Source organism: Sus scrofa, chromosome 14 (genome assembly GCF_054392235.1).
Source record: "Sus scrofa isolate SSC_HxYL_T2T_F1_AM1 chromosome 14, Sscrofa_HxYL_maternal_Yorkshire_Landrace_v2.0, whole genome shotgun sequence".
Lineage (NCBI taxonomy): Eukaryota > Metazoa > Chordata > Mammalia > Artiodactyla > Suidae > Sus > Sus scrofa.
The window spans coordinates 51364496-51387534 of NC_139396.1; the positions used below are offsets into that span (position 1 = coordinate 51364496).

At 41.4% G+C, this 23039-nt stretch overlaps 1 protein-coding gene across 8 annotated transcripts in view; it reads right to left on the bottom strand.

Moving 5' to 3' along the window:
- Nucleotides 1-12360: 12360 nt before the first annotated feature.
- Nucleotides 12361-23039, bottom strand: part of KNTC1 (kinetochore associated 1) — an 88670-nt gene continuing 77991 nt past the window's right edge. For 6 of the 8 annotated variants that reach the window (XM_084995980.1, XM_084995979.1, XM_084995982.1 and 3 more), the window contains 7 exons: nucleotides 20752-20806; nucleotides 20606-20669; nucleotides 19545-19674; nucleotides 18397-18486; nucleotides 17595-17740; nucleotides 16022-16112; nucleotides 12361-14560 (listed from right to left, as the gene is read on the bottom strand). In XM_084995980.1, coding sequence (XP_084852106.1) covers nucleotides 14540-14560; nucleotides 16022-16112; nucleotides 17595-17740; nucleotides 18397-18486; nucleotides 19545-19674; nucleotides 20606-20669; nucleotides 20752-20806 — 597 coding nt within the window. In that variant the 3' untranslated portion in view covers nucleotides 12361-14539. The remainder of the gene's footprint in view (nucleotides 14561-16021; nucleotides 16113-17594; nucleotides 17741-18396; nucleotides 18487-19544; nucleotides 19675-20605; nucleotides 20670-20751; nucleotides 20807-23039) is intronic. The other 2 variants (XR_002338925.2, XR_014827219.1) reach the window with 2 other exon arrangements.

Sequence of the window (23039 nt, forward strand, 5' to 3'; positions counted from 1 at the left end):
GATGGAGTCACTGGCCACACCATCAGGTCTGTGCAGCTTCTCTCAGTTTTTGAGTTTACCATCTAACGCTCAAACAGGACCAGACATTGTAGACAACTCACGCTTTCTCTGTGTGAAACATTAATTCTATGCGGTGAAGGTGATCCCTTTTCAAAATCAGGTTGACCTTTCTGCATCATTAGGCTGTGACTGGGAGCAAGCAGAGAAAGATAAGTGGTTCCTTCTCCACCACTTTTGCCTCATGTTTCTATGGTTCTGGAAAGTTCTGGCCTGGCCACCCTTTAAGGTGCCTGCTCTACTCCACAAGTTGAAAGATTTCAGAGAAAGGATAATGCAGCTGGGTGGCTTTCACAAGGGCATTTAAGGGCTAAGAGTAGACATTAATACCTGAAATGTGGTTGGATTTTGTCTGGCGCTTAACTCTATTTCTTGGCTCTCAGTCCTAAATCATTGCGTAATGTGTAAACTATGGAAATAAATGACTTAAGTCGCCTGTGGTAAAAACCTGTTTTCCACCTGATGGATTAAGGGAACTAGGTCCTTCTGCTGATGAAGGTGTTACGTTTGTCTATAAATGTTGCAGGGCTGTAGCCATGATGAAAATGAATTAAGATGTATTCTTCTGCGGATCTCTAATAGGTACAAGGGATTACATTTCTATCCTCACATATACTCAATGGGTCTTGTTTAAAAAGAGGTGACTGGTTTATTCAAGAGAGTCTTGAATCTCCTGGAATGTGAGGTATTTCCAAAACAATGAGTAAGTGTGCTTAAATAAAAGGAAACAAAACACAGAATTCTGTGTTTTGCAGAGGGCTGCCAGGATGAGGATACTGAGTTAAATCTAAACTACTTACTGTCAAGGTCCTTCGAGGTTTGCCTGTGAGTCAGCTGCAAAGAAAGGGAGAGGAAAGACAAATTTATTTAAATTATTTTTTATTTTTAGGGCCACTCCTGTGGCATATAGAAGTTTCCCGGCTAGAGGTAGAATTGGAGCCACATCTGTGACTTACACTACAGCTTGCAGCAATGCCAGATCCTTAACCCACTGAGGGAGGCCACGTATCAAACCCATATCGTCATGAGCCACAACAGGAATTCTGGAAAGACTAATTAAAAAAAAAAAATTTTTTTTTTGTCTTTTCTAGGGCCTCTCCTGCGACATATGGAGGTTCCCAGGCTAGGGGTCCAATCGGAGCTGTAGCCACCGGCCTACACCACAGCCACAGCAACGTGGGATCTGAGCCACGTCTGCAACCTACACCACAGCTCACGGCAACGCCGGATCCTTAACCCACTGAGCAAGGCCAGGGAATGAACCTGCAGCCTCATGGTTCCTAGTTGGATTCGTTAACCACTGAGCCACAATGGGAACTCCTAAGATGGCTTTTTAAGGCTTGCCCCTGTGGTTACTCTCATCCACTTTTGAAAGCTATTGATTCTTTAGCTTCTATAGATTCAGTGGGATAATTAAAATGCACGTGAGATGGGGTAACACAGCTGAAACCACAGAGCAGAGGGCTAGGTTCTGGTTTAAAAACCTGAAAGACTGGGAGTTCCTGTTGTGGCGCAGTGGTTAATGAATCCGACTAGGAACCATGAGGTTGCAGGTTCGATCCCTGGCCTTCCTTGCTCAGTGGGTTAAGGATCTGGCGTTGCCATGAGCTGTGGTGTAGGTCACAGACATGGCTCGGATCCTGAGTTGCTGTGGCTCTGGTGTAGGCTGGCGGCTACAGCTCTGATTAGGCGCCTAGCCTGGGAACCTCCATATTCTGTGGGAGTGGCCCTAAGAAAGGCAAAAAGACAAAAAAAAAAAAAAAAAACACCTGAAAAACTGAACTCTAAAATCACCAAAGAGGAAAACACTAATGATACATTCATTGTTCATTCATTAGAATCAGGGATGAAAATAAGTACAAGTTTAACCATAAAAATCCATCGGAGGTTGTCATCACCTTTCAAAAGAACATGGTTCCTATATTATTCAGTCCTAAAAAGGAAGGAAATTCTGACACATATTACAACATGAATGAACCCAAGAGGACATTATGCTGAGTGAAATAAACCAGACAAAAAAGAAAAAATACTATATGATTCCACTTACATGAGGTCCCTAGGGTAGTCAAATTCATGGAGGCAGAAGTAGGATGGTGGTTACCAGGGGCTGGGAGAATTATTATTTAGCAGGGCTGGGGGTTTTGTTTTGCAAGATGGAAAGTTCTGGAGCTGAATGGTGGGATGGTTGCCCAACAAAGTGAATGTACTTAATGCCGCTGAACTGTACACTTAAAAATGGTTAAGATGGAGTTCCCACCATGGCACAGTGGGCTAAGAATCTGACTGCAGCAGCCTGGGTTGCTGGGGAGGTGTGGGTTCGATGCCTGGCACGGTAAGTTAAAGGATCCTGCATTGCTGCAGCCTAGGTTGCAGTTGTGGGTCAAATTCAGTCTCCTGGCCCAGGAAACTTCCACAGGCCAGGAGTGCAGTCATTTAAAAAAAAAAAAAAAAAAGAGAGAGAGAGAAAATTGTTAAAAAATTGTTAAAATTGTTAAAAAAAAGAAAAAATTGAAAAAAAGAAAAAATTGTTAAGATAGTAAATTGTCTTATGTGTGTTTTACCACATTTAAAATTTTTTCTTTAATAGAAACAAAAAAGAGACAGACTATGGATCCTAATCTATACTGGGAACGTTCTATGTCTTGACTGAGTGATTGATTTTTGCTTTTTAGGGCCATACCCGCGGCATATGGACGGTCCCAGGCTAGGGGTCCTATTGGAGCTGTAGCTGCTGGCCTACACCACAGTCACAGAAACTTGGGATCTGAGCCATGCCTGCAACTTACACCACAGCTCACGGCAATGCCAGATCCTTAACCCACTGAGCAAGGCCAGGGATCAAACCTGCAACCTCGTGGTTCCCAGTTGGATTCGTTAACCACTGTACCATGACGGGAACTCCTTCCCTTCTACATCTTGATTTAGGTGCTTATTATTTCATGGGCGCATAGTCTTTGTGAAAAATCTGTTACGATTTCTGTACTTTTCTGTCCATTAGTTTGGTAAAAATCAGATGGTCGTTTCTTATCAGTGGCAAAGTAAGAGAGCTCAGTGGCACTCAAAGGAATAGCTACTTTATCCAAAAGGCAGAAGCGGTAGAATTTGAAGAAGGAAGTTGGAGTGGGTTGAAGGTTGTCCCCCTGCCCCCCCGCCACAATACTCATGTTCACCTGGAACCTCAAAATGTGACCTTATTTGGAAATAGTGTATTTGCAGATATAATTAATGTAAGGATTAATATGAGATCACACAGGGAGTTCCTCTGTGGCTCAGTGGGTTAAGTTGTCGCTGCTGTGGCTCAGGTTTGATCTCTGGCCCCGGGAAAATCCCACATGCCACCAAAAAATATGAAGAAGAAGAAGACGAGGAGTTCCTGATGTGGCTCAGTGGATTAAGAACCCAACATAGTTTCCATGAGGCTGCGGGTTCGATCCCTGCCTTTGCTCAGTGGGTTGAGGATCTGGTGTTGCTGCAAGCTGCAGCATAGGTTGCAGGTGTGGCTCAGATCTGGCATGGCTATGGTGTAAGCAGGCAGCTGCAGCTCTGATTTGACCACAAGCCTGGGAACTTCCATATGCTGCAGGTACAGCTGTAAAAAGACAAACAGAAAGATGAGATCACATGGGATTAGGACACACACACACACACACACACACACACACACACACACGACAAGGGCCATGCATGCGATGCATGTGATGATGGAGATGGAGGTTGGGGTGATGCCAAGGAACAGCTGAAACCACCAAGAGCTGAAGTAAGAAAGGATTTTCCATTACAGCCTTTGGAGGGATGTGGTCCTGATGACACCTTAATTTGGGTCTCTGGCCTCCAGAAATGTAAGAGAGTAAGTTTTGGATTTTTTTTTCTTTTTACGGCCACACCTGCAGCATATGGAAGTTCACAGGCTAGGGGTCAAATTGGAGCTGCAGCTGCCAGCCTACACCACAACCACAAAAACACCAGATCCAAGCTGTATCTGCAACCTACCCTGTAGCTTTAGGTAACGCTAGATTCTTAACCCACTGAGTGAGGCCACGGATTGAACCCGCATCCTCACAGATACTATGTCAGGTTTTTAACCCACTGAACCATAGTGGGACCTCTTGGATGTTTTAAATCATCCGGTTAATAATCCTTCATTCTGACAGGCCTAGAAAGTGAATACAGAGATATTTGCGGCAAATAGGAGACAAACTTGAGTTTTTTCCACTGCCTTTTCAGAGGCCTAACAAAGGATGCTGGATGAAGACGATGTCACGGCAGAACTTGGTCACTGGCTTTCATCCTTCTGGTTCCTTTTCCTCTAAGGTGTCTTGGTTCACTTCTCCTGACAGCCCTCACCACTTACATTTTCTTTTCACTTTCGCTAAGTCCGGAGATGAAAGTCAAAATGAAAATATAGTAAAATCCCACCAGTAATCTCAATTGAACCAAAAGCATGGAACTTCCTGACAAAAGGCCACCTGCTAATATAAGAGCATGAAAACTTACAAATGAATGAAATATTACAATCAATACTGTAGAATGTGATTGTTTAAGAGTCATTTTAAAAACAGAGATTGAAGGCGTTCCCTTTGTGGCTCAGTGGTTAACGAACCCGACTAGGATCCATGAAGATGAGGGTTCAATCCCTGGCCCTGCTCAGTGGGTTAAGGATCCGGTGTTGCCGTGAGCTGTGGTATAGGTCGAAGATTTGGCTTGGATCCCACATTGCTACAGCTGTGCTGTAGGCCGGCAGCTGAAGCTCTGACTCATCTCCTAGCCTGGGAACCTCCATATGCCTCTGGTAAGGCTCTAAACCCAAAAAAACCCCCAAAAAACAAAAAGCACAGATTGAAGCACCAGCATATGCATCCATGTCATTTGATGACAAAATTTTTCCTAGATATTCTGGCTGCACAGGAACGAAAACAGCAGCAGCTACTCAACATGTGATATTATGGGGTGGGAAGAAAGAGGAAGAAATTTTGTAAATTACCACTTCTTCTTTTGAGGTATGAAATATATATGGATTATGAGTAACATATCCTTTTAAGACTTAAAAAAATCAGGTCTAGATAAAGTCTTGAAAAAACGAGTGGACAATGATCTTGGTTTTGAGATAAATGCAATTCTTCCTGGTTCATATTTCTTTGAATGCAAAGAATATCCTAACACTTCATACATAGATACATAATCATATAAATGAGATATTCTCTTAAGTTATTCAAGGAACTTGGGTTTTGAGTAAATATATAATGAAGAATGAGTGGGAGGTAACTAGGCAAAGGGAATGGGAACAAAGATTTGAAAGAACATAGTTTGGGAGTTCCCATCGTGGTGCCATGGAAATGAATCCAACTAGGAACCACGAGGTTGTGGGTTCGATCTCTGGCCTTGCTCAGTGGGTTAAGGATCCAGCGTTGCTATGAGCTGTGGTGTAGGTCACAGACTCGGCTCGGACCTGGATTGCTGTGGCTGTGGCATAGGCCGGAAGGCAGGCAGGCAGTGGTAGCTCTCCGATTGGACCCATAGCCTGGGGACCTCCATATGTGGAGGGTGCAGCCCAGAAAAGCGGGAAAAAAAAAAAAAGAAAAAAAGGAAACAGCATAGTATGTGCCAAGAACTTTTCCCAGAGACAAGACAGGGAGTGGAAAAAAATCTGATCACAGTCTTACCTGATATCTTAAGAATGAACAAGTCTGTGTATACATATCGAAAATAAGTTAATAAAACACCCAAGAGTTCCCACTGTGGCACAATAGATTAAGAGTCTAAGTGCAGTGGCACAGGGTCACTGTGAATGTGTGGGTTTGATCCCTGGCCCGACACAGTGGGTTAAAGGATTTGGGCATCAGGGCAGTTGCAGCATAGGTTGCAGTTGTGGCTCTGATTCAATCCCTGCCTGGCCCAGGAACTTCCATATGCCACAGGTGTGGCCAGAAAATTAAACAAAAACCTCTAAAAGAATCGAGGTGGTTAAAAAACTGTAGGATATAGCAATATTTTTTAAAATAATAGCTTAGAGGTGGAAAAAACTCAAATTTCCATCAATGGATGAATGGATAAGCAAAATGAGATCTATTTAAGGGGCTGTTATCCCACCATAAAAAAGAACGAAGTGTCCACTCAGGCTACAACGTAGGTGAGCCTTGAAAACTTATGTTAAGTGAACAAAGGCTCCATATTGTATGACTCCATTTATAGGAAATGTCCAGAATAGGAAATTCATAGAGGCGGAGAGTAGATTAGTGGTGGCTTGTGGGGAGTGGGGATTGAAGGAGAGGAGGGGGATGGTAGTTAAAAATATGGGGTCTCTTTTAGAGGTGATGGAAATGTTCTAAAATTGTGGTGAAGGTTTATATATTTGTGAATATACTGAAAACCATTGAATTGTATGCTTTAAGGCTTTAGGTGAATTGTTTGGTATGTGAACTGCATTTCAATAAAGCACGTCTTTTTTTTTTTTTTTTTTTTTTTAAGCTGTAGGATCACTTATCAAGGGAAAATCAGTTTGGGTTTTTTTGTCCTCTTTTTTGGCCACCCTGTGACATATGGAATTCCCAGGCCAGGGATCAGATCCAAGCTTCAGTTGTAACCTATACCACAGCTGCACCAACACCAGATCCTTTAACTTACCTCACTGTGCTAGGCCAGGATTTGAACTTGAGTCCTGATGCTGCAGAGAAACTGCTGATCCTGTTGCATCCCTCCTGGAACTCCAGAAAGTCAAGGTAGAGGTGGTATTCTTGGGTCCTATGGACATTGGAAGGAGAGTTCAGAAAGAGAAATTGCTCTAGAAATTTCTTTATTCCCTTTAGAAAACATTCAGCCTTGGTTGTTCTGAAAGCACGAGCCTTTGTTTTCTGGTTGCTTTTGAAGACATCAAGAGTGCTTGAAAGAAAAAAATGCAGATTAGGAAAAAACCAAACAAACAGGGAAAAAAAACAAAACAAAACCCACTCTGTAGTTCTCTAATCTCTTGTCAAGTTTGGGTTAAGACTTAGCTGTTGTGAGCTAAGATTCAGAATCCTGCTGGGCGTCCTCATTGACATAGTATAGCGTGATGGCCACCGGACTCTGAGATGTGCAGATACACTGCGGACCTCACTTCTCCACAAACCTCAAGTGGGGATAAGCCAGAGGGAAGACAAGATGTTTGTCCTGGTATCTCTGCCCCCGTCATCAAGAGCACTGTAAGGTCTCCCACCAAGATGGCTAAAATTAGGAAGACTGATGATTCAAAGCCTTGTCAAGGATATGAAGCAATCCTTCTCTTACACGTGGCTGGTGGGCATGTAGATGGTACAACCCCTTTGGCAAGACCATGTGGCAATATTTACTAATGCACTTCCACTCCCTGAAACACACCCACTGGTTGTGAGGACTTCTGTCCACCAATTATAGCGTTGAGCGATGAATTCAGACTCAAGAGTAGATGCTGTAACAGTCCATTTATATAAAGTTCAAAACCAGGTAAAACTACTAATCAGTGATTATAGAGAACAGTAGTTACCAGTGGGGGTTCTGCTCTGGGAAGGGGCACAAGGTAGTCCTCTGGGGTGCTAGAATGTTCTATATTTTGATAAAGATTATCATTGTACAGCTTGTAAAAAGTAACCCAGCTTTGAACTTAAGATTTATGTAGGAGTTCCCGTCATGGCTAAGTGGTTAACAAACCTGACTAGCATCCACAAGGACACGGGTTCGATCCCTGGACTCCCTCAGTGGGTTAAGGATCTGGTGTTGCTACGAGCTGTGGTATAGGTCACAGACGTGGCTCAGATCTGGCGTTGCTATGAGCTGTGGTGTAGCCTGGCAGCCACAGCTCTGATTCAACCCCTAGTCTGTGAATGTGCATATACCACAGGTGCAGCCCTAAGAAGACACACGAAAAAATGTTGGGGTTTTCTTGGCCTCACTCACAGCATGCAGAAGTTTCCTGGCCAGGGGTCGAACCGGAACCACAGCAGCGACTGGAGCTGCTGCCATGATGCCAGATCCTGAGCCACATAGGAGCTTCTTAAAAGGGTTTTTTGTTTTTTTTTTTTTTTTTTTTTTTTTTTAGGGCCACACCCGTGGCATATGGAAGTTGTCAGGCTACAAGTCAAATAGGAGCTGCAGCTGCCGGCCTTCACCACAGCCACAGCAACGTGGGATCCGAGCCACGTCTGCAACCTACACCACAGCTCACGGCAATGCCACCAACGCAAGATCCTTAACCCACTGAGCGAGGCCAGGGATCAAACCTGCATCTTCATGGGTACCAGTTGGGTTAGTTATCACTGAGCCACGAGAGGAACTCCTCAAAAGTTTTTTAAAATTTATTTTATTAAAGCATTGTTGACTTACAGTGTTGTGTTTGTTTCTGCTGTACAGCAAAGTGACTTGTTTATACACATACATATACGTATTCTTTTTCATATTATTTTCCATTATGATTTATTACCAAAAGTTTTTACTGAAGGGCATGCAATTAAAAACTTGGGGGACCACGAGTCTATTATACCTAGGGTACCAACATTCAACACAAAAGGAACCAGCTGGTGATCTTAAATACATCTGTATGTTTACTTGGCTACTCCCATCTGGCTGGACATGATCACCAAAACTATTTAGTCTTATTCTCTTATTTAAAGATAACTTGGGGAGTTCCCGTCATGGCACAGTGGCTAACGAATCCGACTAGGAACCATGAGGTTGTGGATTCGATCCCTGGCCTCGCTCAGTGGGTTAAGGATCGGATGTTGATGTGAGCTGTGGTGTAGGTCACAGACGTGGCTCGGATCCCACGTTGCTGTGGCATAGGCCTGCGGCTACAGCTCCAATTAGACCCCTAGCCTGGGAACCTCCATATGCCATGGGAGCAGCCCAAGAAATGGCAAAAAGAAAAAAAAAAAAAAAAAAGATAACTTGGGGAGTTCCCTTTGTGGCTCAGCAGTTAATGAACCCAACTAGGATCCATGAGGATGTAGGTTCAATCCCTGGCCTAGCTCAGTGTGTTAAGGATCCGGCATTGCCGTGAGCTGTGGTGTAGGTCCCAACTCGGCTCGAATCTGATATTGCTGTGGCATAGGCTGGCAGCTATAGGTCTGATTGGACCCCTAGCCTGGGAATTTCCATATGCCATGGGTGCGGCCCTAAAAAAGCAAAATAAATAAATAAAGATAACTGTCAGAAACTACCCATGTGTTTACATAAGCATAGCAAGTAGATTCCAAATCTCTGGGCCCCAGAAAAAACAAGCAGAATGAAGACTGAATATCCTGCACCTTGTCAGACCAGATTTTCCATCTGTAGGAAGGGCAGGCAGAGGGCCCCACTAATTAAATTTTCTACTCCAACTAGTCCAAGGAAGAGCAGTTGAGCCACCTCGTGTAAAACAGGGATGATGAAAGAATGTGTATGAGTCATGAAAACTAACTATAGTACCTTATTTAGTGGCTAAATTCCTCCTTTTTTGTTATGCATAATGAGATGGCTTCATTTGTTCATGTGACCCTTAAGACACTGAAGGATGGAATTTTACCCCGAACGTGGGTAGCCTAAGTTCATTTATCTCACAGCTCTGTGTTAAGAGTCTACCACATGGGCATGGTGCTAAGGTTTGGGAACAAAAACATGAATAGGGAGCTAATGAAGAAGGCAGTGAAGATAACTTTGCATAGTACTGTGAAGGCTACTACGTTCATGCCCTACCAAGGGATGGGAAGAGGTTAGCCAGGGAAAAGGGGAGAGTGGTAGGCACTGAGGCTGGAAAGGCAGATGGGGCTGGATCCACTTCTAAGCTATGGAAGGGAAGGGTAGGTAGCACTGAGCTCTAACTGTGATCTGGCTTTCAAACCCTGTTCTCTTAAAAATGTGACCTGCCTGGGAGTTCCCATTGTGTCTCAGCAGTAACAAACCCAACTAGTATCCATGAGGATTCGGGTTTGATCCAGGGCCTCGCTCAGTGGGTTAAAGATCCCTCATGGCTGTGGCTATGGCTGTGGTGTAGGCCGGCAGCTATAGCTCTGATTCAACCCCTAGCCTGGGAACTTTCATATGCCGCAGGTGTGGCCCTAAAAAAAAAGAAAAAAAAAAAAAAAAGTTGGGAGACAATGTCTCAGAGAGTTCTGAGGACTGTTCCAAAGAGGTAAGACGGGAGGTCAGTACATATGTGATTTTGGTGAAGGGGTACGTGCAAGCAAGCACACTTCTGGTAGAAGGTTATTGCTAGTCACCAGGAACAGACATCTTGGTGGTTTTAGTGCTTTTCTAAGTGTGGGAAGAGGCAAGAAACTGGGTTCACAAAATCCTCTCCCGAGAATATCTGTGTTCTGTCAGTTTCCTCAGGGCACAAAGTGCCTCACCCTGATCTAATTTCCTTTCAGGGTGCGCTTTTACATGTTAGTGACTGCAGTGGTGAATGACTTGATTCTTGCAGAACTGGATGGTGGGCAACATTATTTTTTTTGTCTTCTTTTTGGTCTTTTTAGGTCCGCACCCACGGCATATGGAGGTTCCCAGGCTAGGGATCCAATCGGAGCTATAGCCGCCAGGTTTATGCCACAGCCACAGCAACCTGGGATCTGAATCTTGTCTGCGACCTACACCACAGCTCACAGCAATGCCGGATCTTTAACCCACTGAGCAAGGCCAGGGATCGAACACTCATCCTCAAGGATACTAGTTAGGTTAACCACTGAGCCACGACAGGAACTATAGCATTATTTATTTTATAATTCTTTCCTTTTGGTCTTAATTGCAACCAGGGTTTGGGAGGCATTTTGGGACCAATTTGTCCCAGGGTCCTAGGAATGCTCATTCCCAGGTCAGGTGCGGATTCTGTTGATAGGCTACTCAATACACCATTACTGGACTAGGTCCAGTTCACAGTAACCAAAGGTCTCTGGGCCACCTGCCTTACTGGTCTGTTATGGTTCAGAAAATAGTTCCCTCTTGTTGCTTCTTCCCATAGCTGGAGCTCCACTATTATAATCATTGATCTTATAGAACTATGTTTTTGATCATTGCAAGTTGCCTAATCATCATTAATTTTATCTGAGGTGCAGTCATATGTTTGGTAATGCAAGGAAACAATAATTTTGTAAAAGAGGCAAATATACGTAACACAGCTAGTAACATTAATAAAGTCATAAGAACTAGGAACTTAAGCTAAGAACTTCCAATTCAGTGTGGCCCAGTACTTCCCCAGGTCGCCTGATCAGCCTGGGTGGCACCCATTTTCAAGAGAACTGTTGTATTGGCATTTTACACAGTGTTCACCAAAGATGTCTCCACATACAAGGTGAATGGGGGGGGTCATTGCGACTCCTTGTAGGATTGAGACAGGAATGTTATCTTTAAGGAGTTACATGACTGGTGCTAGAAAAACTGAGCTTTACGCTTGAGCAGGTATTTCTGCCATTGTGGAGTCTGGTTGATGCCTAAAGCACAGTGCACATGAGAGAGGACAAAACGAGCAGAGAAAAGGTTTTGTTTAAACCTTTCTTGTCTTAAAATGCGTATTTTTATTTCATCAAGATCTGTTTCTAATTTGAACAAAGGTGCCAGTGTGCCTCAGTTGGCAACTTGGATTTTGTTAAGTGACATGGGGAGCCAGTAAAAAGTATGAAGCAAGACAATGGTGAGATCTCGCTTTTGTTTTTTTTTTTTTGTCTTTTTGCTATTTCTTTGGCCGCTCCTGTGGCATATGGAGGTTCCCAGGCTAGGGGTCGAATCGGAGCTGTAGCTGCCGGTCTACACCAGAGCCGCAGCAACGCAGGATCCGAGCCGCGTCTGCAACCTACACCACAGCTCACAGCAACGCCGGATCGTTAACCCACTGAGCAAGGGCAGGGACCGAACCCGCAACCTCATGGTTCCTAATCGGATTCATTAACCACTGCGCCACGATGGGAACTCCTGTTTTTTTTCTTGCCTGCACCCATGGCACAGGAAAGTTCCCTGGCCAGGAACTGAACCTGCACCACAGCTGTGACCTGAGCCACAGCAGTGACAATGCCGGATCCCCAACCCACTGTGCCATCAAGGGAACCCCATCTTATGTTTTAAGAATATACTTAGGGAAGGGAATGAAGAATGGCTGTATGGAGCCAGGAGTGGAATAAAAATAACACCATGGTAAATAAAAATATAGTAACAGAGTTCTCTGTGGCTCGGGGGGTCAAGGATCCTGCATTGTCACCACTATGTCTTGGGTCACTGCTATGGTGCATGTTTGATTCCTGACCCCCAAACTTCTGCATGCCATAGGTGTGGCCAAAAAAAATAATAAAAATATAATAAAAAGTCAACAAAAAGGATCCTGGCCACTTATGTATTTGAACTTTTTAAGATTTTTATTTTCTATTATAGTTGACTTACAATGCTGTCAATTTCTGCTGTACAACAAAGTGACCCAGTCATACATACATATATATATATATACACGCATTCTTTTTCTCACATTATCCTCCATCATATTCCATTACAAGTGACTAGATATAGTTCTCTGTGCTATACAGCAGAATATATTTGAACTTAAATCCAAATATATTTATATTACAAAAAAATCACTTCTTTGGCTTATCAAAAACTCGTTACCTGTCAGAATTTGTATGCGTGTTAATCTTCCCATTTATTTGATCTACTTCCAATTTAAAATTATTTTATTAAGGTAAATTGACATAACATCAATTTCAAGTATACAACACAGGGGTTTGATATTTGTACATACTAGGAAATGATCGTCACAATAAATCTAGTTAACATCCAGAACTTTATACTGAATAATGAAACCAGGGTTAAGGCTGGGAAAGAACTCCTTTTAGCCCGGCTTGAGTGCAGGAAGCTCAAAATTTCATTTTCATTTGCTGCGTTCTAGTGCCACCACTTGACCCTTTCGTTCTTTGCACATTCATGCCCAAGAATACTGTCACAGACTCTACTTATCATCTCAGCCTTATAATTAGTTTTCTTAAGGTGCACATAGACATTGATGAAACACAAATGTAAATGCTGAGACACTATTTTCACCTATCAAAGTAGCAACAAGTTTTAAAAAGTATCCTTGGGGAGGATAGGGAAAGTAAAACAGACAAGGGTTTCTGGTAGGAACTGGCTTCTGTGAAGAAGACCTTTAGAAATGCATGCAGTTTGGCCATTTTCGCTTTGTCTTTAAAAGGTCCTTCATTTCCTTTGAACCAGTAAATCTGTTATTAGGAATGTATCTTAAGGACATAACTCCAATACAGAAAAAGCTTTGTGAAAGATATTGGTGCAAATGTCCAGAAGAGTAAGTGGATGACCATTTAAATCTCCTACAAGTAAGAGGTTTACAAATAAGGGGATTAAGGCTTTGAAATGTTATGTAACTTGCCCAGGAGCACACAGTTAGTAGGCGAGAGAGTCAGAGGTCAAACCCAGACTGGTTTTAGTCCCAAACCCATGTTACTGAATCATATTACATTAAGTTTTCTATACACTGAGAAATACTAAAAATAGTATTTCTATATATTGAGAAATACTATTTTTCTCAACAGGCAAAACAAAGGCAAGTGAATTCTAGCAGAATCAAATTGAGTTTATTCACAAATAGAACAAAAAACTGCGAAGGGAGAGAGAGGTGTGACGAGCAATTCTGTGAGTGGGGCATCAGCGCCGCCTTCCAGCTCCATGCTGCCCCTGCAGGCCAGCCTCTGCCCTACTGGAGGCTTCCGGCCTGCAGACAGCCTCCTCCAGACTCCCTGCCAGATGGCTTCTGTTCAGTCCTGTCATTTCTTGGCACTGACGCCAATTAGAGAACTAGAAGGTGGGAGAAAGCAAAATGCTGCTTCTCTTACCTTTCAGAGATGGCTTAGCAGCCGGCAGCATGACTCGGCAGCTTTGGGGCCGAGGCTCAGCCACCTGAACAGCAGTTCCCCGTAATGCCCCAGCTCAGAGGCAAGGCAGCTTCTGATGTTCTGGGAACAGCCCCTTCCCTTTAGCTTCTCCAGCACTACCCTCCAATCTCCCCTTTGCCTTTCAGTCCTTTTGACACCTTTGTAATCAATTCCTGACCCTCAATCCTTCTCTGCTTGAACTACCTAGGGTGGCTGCCATATTTCTGGCTGGTCACTGACTGATACACTCTGCAGCTTAGATTATATACATATTTACCAGAACGATATTAAAAAGACTGATGTTTATATAGGTGGAAGAAACAAAATAGAAGTAGTTGCTTTTCTTACGGGGGAGGAGCAAAATACTTTCCTTCATAATGGAGTGCAAAAAACTGAGAGTTTCTTTAAGTCATATACGTAACTGGCAAAAAAAAAAAAAAAAAGATTTATTAATTCAGGACATGAGTTCTTTATGCGACAAGTGTCTATTATTAAGCATCTTGGTTATTTCTTCTTGAAGGACATTTGACAATAGCTATAACACACACTGCACAATTTAAACCTACAATAAATATGGTCAGTTAATAGCAGAATCCAAACTTCTTATTCTTCTTGGAAAAAGGTTTGATGATCTACTATGATCCATTAAGAAACATCTAAATGAGAAGAAACACAGAAGCATTTTCATGAGTGTCAGTTTTTTAAATAGAAAGTGGTTTGATAAACTATAAAATTTAAGACTAAACTATATTACTAAAAATTATGTATAAAATTATTTGGCTTTTTAGACAGATATGCTTGAAGAAAATCATACATTTAAGGGCCATAAATTTGAACCAAGACTCTTTCTCCCCCTCTTTCTCTCTCTTTTTTTTTTGCTATGGATGAAGCATATGGAAGTTTCCAATATTCCCTCTTTTTGAAAAAAATTAATCTTATGCCTTTGAGCACTAGAGATCAGAAGTGACAAGTGAAGTTATTAATGGATGTTAACAAAATGGAGGCTTTTTTTTTTTTTGGCTCTTTAGGGCCACATCCATGGCATATGGAAATTCCCAGGCCAGGGGTTGAATTGGAGCTACAGCTGCCAGCCTACACCACAGGCACAGCAAAGCAGGATCCAAGCCATGTCTTCAACCTATACCACAGCTCACGGCAACACCAGATCCTTAACCCACTGAGTGAGGCCAGGGATCGAATCCTGCAACCTCATGGTTCCTAGTCGGATTCGTTTCCGCTGCACCATGACGGGAACTCCAAAATAAAAAACTTTAAGTTCAGAATAGGAATAGAAGTGATTTACATACATATTTTATATAAAAAACATTTGGAAGAATGTATACCAAAATGTTAACATTGATCTTATCTCTAGTTACTGAGATTTCCAGTGATCAGTTTTATTGGATTTTTATTTTTTGCTCTTCCAATTTTGTTTTTTTCCTATAGTGAACTACATCTCTTAGCTAATTAAAGAAGGAAAAGAAATAAAAACAATGAATACTCAAGCACAACATTAATCAATGCCTTTTTTTTTGGTCTTTTTAGGGCTGCACCCGCAGCATATGGAAGTTCCCAGGCTAGAGGTCAAATTGGAGCTGCAGCTGCTGGCCTACACCACTGCCATAACAATGTCAGATCTGAACTGCATCTGTGACGTAGACCACAGCTCATGGGACCCTTACCCTGGTGAGGCCAGGGACTGAACCTGAGTCCTCATGGATACTAGTCGGGTTTGTTACTGCTGAGCCACAATGAGAACTCCAATCAAAGCCTTTTAAAGTTCAGTTTTTCACATCCTTCTGTATTTAAAAACAAGACTTCACAAGGACACGTAATGCTGGAAAGCACCTGAGAGGCCAAGAGGGCCAGATCTGAAAATGGCAGACTGCACAGGTACAGCTACTGGCCTCAGAGCACTGCTGCCTTGTGACACAGCTGAGAGTGGAAGCGAGGCCCCCTGATTCCTGATCAAGGGCTCTCTCATACAAAAAAATACATGCAGTGATGCATAAAAACACATTTATCTCCAGAATGCCAGAACAGGTAGACTCAATTTCAAAATCCCGGAAATAGAAATAGTGCCAGGTTAGAACCCAATAACTCTGGGCCAGATTTACCTTCAGAGTTTCACAGGGAGTAGCGTCTGGTGGCACAGGTTTCCCACAATGCTTGTAATACTCAGTTATAAAGACCGAAGCTTCATCTAAACTATGGAATCAGAAAAGAAGAGGGGCATGAAGAAAATTTGGGAGTGATAGATATGTTGGCTCTCTTGACCACAGTGAAGGCTTCCAAGCTGTCTCCCCAAATCAAAATGTATCAAAGTGCACACTTGAAGTATGTGCAGCTTATTACATATATCTCAACTTTAGCTCAAAAAATACTACTCATTCATTCATGACAACCTGTGGTTATGGTTGAATCACAAGTGGTAAACAAGCAGAAAGAAACCCATGGCATGGCAACGGGAAAGTGACACCTCCCAAGTGACCCACACAGTCAGACCAAATGTAGGGATGGGCCCGGTAAGGATTTCAATCCTGATAGCTTTTCCTTTCTTCAGTGCCAGCCCATTTCTCCCATTTTTCACTTTCCAAATCCGCTCCCAAGCCTATCCCAAGGAGCTTTCTGTTTCTAAACTTGTGGGTGCTGGAAAATTAGATAACCAAACTCAGAAAAACTTATGTTACAGATACCTACCAATTTTCTGGTCAAGTGTCTTAAGTTGTATCGTAGAGATTGATGGATTTGCCATGGTATGCAGGGCTTGATGTGTGATCTCTGTTCCCAGACCAGGGACTGAATCTGGGCTACACTTGTGAAACCCCTAGGCTTTCACCTAACTACTAGGCCACCAGGGAACTCCCTAATGTAGGGTTTTATTTATTTTTGTCTTTTTAGGGCTGTACCTGTGGCATATGGAAGTTCCCAGGCTAGGGGTCAAATTGGAGCTGCAGCTGTCTTGGCCTATACCACAGCCACAGCAACGTGGGATCTGAGCCGTGACTTTCACCTACACCACAGCTCACGGCAACGTGGGATCCTTAACTCATCGAGCAAGGTTAGGGATCGAACCTGTATCCTCATGGATACTAGTAAGGTTTGTTACTGCTAAGCCACGACGGGAACTCCTAATGTAGGGTTGCAGAGCAGGACTATAAGACACCTATTTTGGTAATTCAGGCAGCTTGATTAACTGTTTGGTTCCAAGAGATTAGGTTCCAAGACAAGTACCCTATGAATACCCTGTGTTAGTGGCACAGTAGTGATGCTACAGCTTAATATGTGGAGCCTTTAATTATAACCAAATAGCTTTAAAATTATTTGACGTTTTCCTCCAAAGTAAAAATAAATTTTAAGGAAATTCTACATTAAGGTTTTTCTGATTTTTATTTTTTTTTTTTGTTTTTTGTCTTTTTAGGGCTGCACCTGTGGCATATGGAGGTTCCCAGGCTAGGGGTCGAATCGGAGCAGTAGCTGCTAGCCTACGCCACAGCCGCAGCCATGCTGGATCCGAGTCGTGTCTGCGACCTGTACCACAGCTCACAGCAGCAACACTGGATCCTTAACCCACTTATTAAGGCCAGGGATCGAACCCACAACCTCGTGGTTCCTAGTCGGATTTGTTTCCACTGCGCCACGACGGGAACTCCAACATTAAGATTTTTTTAAAAAATTGTATTAACTTACCTTAACTCATTTGCCAAATAGTTTACTAGCTCAGTGATGCTGTTGGTATTCATCATGTGTGATTTCAACACTGTGAAGTATTTTGTCTTTGCCAAAATCCCAAACTCCTTCTTGTCTATGATATTATTCAGAACCAGACTTCTAATCTATGGAATGACAGGTATCATCATATTCAAAACATGTTTTGCCAAGTCCTATTCAATACCAAGACATTCCTGATAATTAGGAGTTAAATTATCACTGCAGGTGGAAGAGGGATGGCTTTGGCTCATGTCAGCATAGAGTGAATAAATAATACATTATTGTTGTTAAGCACTTTAGGAGTTTTTCGGGGTTTTTTTCCTTCTTCTTTTTTTTTTTTTTTTTGGCTACACAGGCAGCAAATGGAAGTTTCTGGGCCAGGAACTGAATCTGAGATGCAGCTGCAACCTACTCCACAGCTGCGGCAATGCCAGATCCTTTAATCCACTGTGCTGGGACAATTGCCTCTGCAGAGACAATGCTGGATTCTTAACCTGCTGCGTCACAGTGGGAACTCCAGCACTTTAGTACTTCTTATGAGGAAAATCTGTTCACAATGACAAGCATTGAAGGCTACAGAATTTTCCACTGAGCATAGCAGTAAGCAGGACAGCCAGGGTCCTTGCCATTTAAAAATTTATTGAGGTTTTAATGAAAGCAAAATAATTGTCTATATGAAGAAACATCAAGATGCTAAGTTTTCACTTAATCTTGGTTTGGGGAAAATTATTACCTTCTAAAAACAAACTTTTTCATAACGAAAGAAGAAAATGCCTCTTACTTGATGTGAAAACCCTGCCAACCGGCCAGTATTCATATGCTCCTCTAATTGCTGTAAAACGATCTGAGGGTCACAGGAGCCCAGAAAATTCTATAGGAAAAAAATTTAAAACACAATGAATAGATAAGTATGATTACTACTAATTTCTGTCAAGCCTAGAAAGTTTTCATTTTAAAATCTGAAATATCTTAAAGCTTATCTACTAGGAAAAAAACACCTTTACCAACCAAAAAAATTACTGAAATAAAGGGAGAGAAAGCATTTTACAAATACCCATTCCTCCACCAAAAAAGAACTGTTTAATAAGCATTTTGTCCTTCTAAGTGCCAAAAGAAATCTATTTAAACACTAAAACTTTGAAAAGCATCAACAGATGAGTTTAAGAATAGTCAGAAAAGAACAAAGTCAAAGATGGGCACAGATGGTTTCAAAAAAAATGCAATGACTAGAGCAAGTGACAAAAAAACATGCCTGTTCATTTATATAGATCTCTAGGTACTGGCTTCTCTACCCGTGGGGAAATGATTGTAAAACATCTCAAAATGCTTCGTTCTATTTATTCTATAGTATAAAGGGAATGGAGTTATTTTTAAAAGTTCTGTCCTCATACTGCTTCTGGCTCCTTTGTTAGACACCCACACACAGCCTGACTCTTCCCTCCCTTCTTCTCCCACATATAGTCACCAAGTCACGCTGCCCCCCATCTTCTCCACTGAGTTCATTCTCGTTGCCACCATTCTACTTTGGGCACTTTTCCCCTGAAGCTTCCCTTCCCTCGTCACAGAGTTGCTGGATATGGATCAAGTGAGATAAATTCCTATTCAAATCCAATAGCTTTCCCAGAGTTTTACTTCTTGCCACATTTCTCTTCTGACCAAGCCCATGGGGACTATTCCTTCGAAAATACTGCCTGACCATTTCACTTTTCTCTTCCAGGAAAATTCATTGCTCCCCATGGATAAAGAATGAGGTTTCAACCCCTCTTCAGGCATCCCTCAGATAAACTTTCATCTATTCTTCAGTCTTACCTCCCACCCCACTCATGCTTTACAGGTTTGGTAAAAACAAAGTGCAACCTTTTGCAGGGGACATGCAACCTGAGCCCTTCTGTTTCCTTGGCAGTCCTGGAGGAATAATTTACAAGATACCTTTATTTCCTGGTGCCTTTTTTCCGAGTGGGGCATGAGCATCAGACAGGCTAATGCAAAAGCTGGAAGGTCTAACTGGACATACTGCCTGGCCACTCTGATCAGGTCAAGATCATCTGAAACTGGACATCTTTAAGAGAGTTTGTTAATTAGTTAATAACCTGATTTACTAGATTATATTGGCCTTCCTAGTTTTCCACAGTGCTTACAAGTCTATGCTTTCAGAAATTTTAAACATTAAAGTGCTAGAGCATTAAATATGCCTAGTAACAAGTAACTCGAGTCTTTTAATTTTTTTTTTTTTGGCCGCATCTCCGCCATGTGGAAGTTCCCAGACTGAACCTGCACTACAGCAATGACTGGAGCCATAGCAGTGACAACACCAGATCCTTAACCTGCTGAGCCACCAGGGAACTCTTCATGGAATAAAAGAATCTATCTACATAGACTCCTTGTTGAAGCTATGAGTGTCTGAAAGTCTATACATGGCTAAAGATGAATACTTAAAAGACTCAACATCTATAAGACAACACTGTATGATTTACAGTATTCACAAAAGATACCCTGTACTGGGAGTTCCCATTGTGGCACAGCAGAAATGAATCCACCTAGTAACTATGAGGTTGCAGGTTCGATTCCTGGGCTTGCTCAGTGGGTTAAGAATCTGGCGTTGCCATGAGCTGTGGTGTAGGTCACAGATGTTGCTCGGATCCTGTGTTACTGTGGCTGTAGTGTAGGCCAGCAGCTGTAGCTCTGATTGGACCCCTAGCCTGGGAACCTTCATATACTGCGGGTGTGGCCCTAAAAAGCAAAAAAAAAAAAAAAAAAAGATACCCTGTACTTACATTAAATATGGATACAAATTTTAGAGGATGCATATTGAATAAAGTTCACTAGTTGTACTGCATGTTGGAAAGTAGACATTGTAAAAACAAGAGAGATATTTTATTTTCAAATCAAGAGGTAAAATGGAAATTACTCATAACAAATGTTTATTAGAAAGGAATTTTACAAGCAACAGATTTGATTTGGGGGGCTAGGAAGACAAATACTTTACTTACTCCAGAACAGCAATGAGACTCTCACAACAATCTGACAGCTGACTGGGGCTTAAAGGACAAGAGGCTGAGAATAAAAAACAATAATGTGTATATATACATAGAACTATGAAATGCTATTGTCAATGTTTCAGGGGAGAGAAAAATACCTGAAAGTAGTGGTATCTGAATCACACGCTGCCAAGCTTTGCTGAAGTAGGGAACCTGTGGAAACAAGCCTATTAAGGAATTCATGTCTGGAATCTTATGAACTCCCCTTTTTTTGCACTGCAGAACTATATATGGTTAGAGCTCATAGTCTTGATGCTAAGACCAAACTCATAAGTTGATACCTCCCTGTTTTACATCTTTAATATTCTAGTATAATTTCCTCCATAATTGTGTATTTGAGAATATTGACATACAGTCCTCGCTGATATGTTATTATTATTATTTGCCCTGTTAAATACTCTTATATTTACATTTTTAGAAATTGAAGTACAGTTGATTTACAATATTATATTAGTTTCAGGTGTACAGCATAGAGATCCAGTACTTTTACAGATTATACTCTATTAAAAGTTATTATAATGGCTATAATTCCTTGTGCTATACAATATTATTGTTTATCTATTTTACATATAGTAGTTTGTATCTCTTAATTCCATACCCCTAATTTGCCCCCTCTTCACTCTCCTCTTTGGTAACTACTAGTTTGTTTTCTACATTTGTGAGTCTATTTCTATTTCACATATATACTCATTTGTCTTTTTTAGATTCCATATAGAAGTAATATCATACAGTATTTGTCTTTCTCTGTCTGACTTCTTTCATTAAGCATAATATTCTCTAGGTCCATCCATGCTGCAAGTGGCAAAACTTCAGTCTTTTTTTAATGGCTGAATAATACTCCATTCCATTGTGTGTACCTGCCACCCCCCATCATTATCCATTTGTCTGTTGATGAGCCTTAGAGTTGCTTCCACATCTTGGCTATTGTAAACAGTGTGGTAAGGAACACTGGGGTGCATGTATCTTTTCATGATTCATTATTGTTCCATTTGGGAAAAAAGTATCAAAATCCAACTCAGAAAACAAAATTTATACCAAGTCCATTATGTGCCAGACACTTTGCTAGGACCATAGGAAAGGAGAAAGAACAGAAAGAATTTCAAAAAATGAATTAGGAGCAGTTCCTGTTGTGGCTAAGTGGTTAACGAACCTGACTAGTATCCATGAGGACGCAGGTTCTATTGCTGGCCTTGCTCAGTGGGTTAAGGATCCACAATTGCTGTGGCTGTGGTGTAGGCCTGAAGCTATAGCTCTAATTTGACCCCTAGCCTGGCAACTTCCATATACCAGAAGTGTGGCCCTAAAAAGCAAAAAAAAAAAAAAAAAAAAAAAAGAAAAGAAAAGAGTAAGGCAACACATAAATTTTCATCAGTAGGGGAGCTGTTAAGTAACTTATATTTTATTCTATATTTTGGAGAACATTAAGAGTTAAAAATAATGAGATATCTCAAAAGGCTAAATGGTTATCCTAAGACCCAACAATTCTACTCCTAGATATATACTAAAGAAAAATAAAAACATACATCCACATGAAAACATGTACACAAATGTTCACAGAGCAGCATTACTCACAATAACCAAAAAGTGGAAGGAACCCAAAAAACCATAAACTGATAAATGGATAAATAAAATGTAGTCTACCATAAGATAGAATATTTTTCAGCAATAAAAAGGAGTAATGTACTGATAACATGCTATAATGCAACTGAACCTTGAAAACATCATGGTAAGTAAAAGAAGGACAAAAGGCCACATATTATATGAGTCCACTGATATGAAATGTCCATAGAGAGACAAATCCAGAGAGAGAGAAAGTAGACTAGTGGTTACCAGGGGCTGGAGTGAGGGAGAAAGGGGGATTGGATAACTGCTAATGGATAGGGGGTATAGTTTTGGGGTGAAGAAAATGTTCTAGAATTACACAGAGGTCATGGTAACAAACTTTGTGACTATTAAAGCCACTTAACTGCATACTTTAAAAGGTAAATTTTACACGTGAATTCAAGAAAAAAGAGATCTATATGTGTTGATATGAAACAATCTCCAAGATACCATAGTTATGTTTTACTAAGCATATTTCTATAGTCTTACTTTATTACACTAGAATAAATTATATATTCCTATTATGTATTACACATATTACATATATAATGATTATATGTATTATACATATAGTGATTACATGATATTATTGTACATAATGTATTATATATAATATACATACCATATACACAACACACACATATGTCTATATACATATATATGTGTTATATATATAATGTATTTTATATATAGTGATTTTTTTTCAGGACTGCACCTGCAGCATATGGAAGTTCCCAGGCTAGGGGTTGAATCGCAGCTGCAGCTGCTGGCCTACACCACAGCC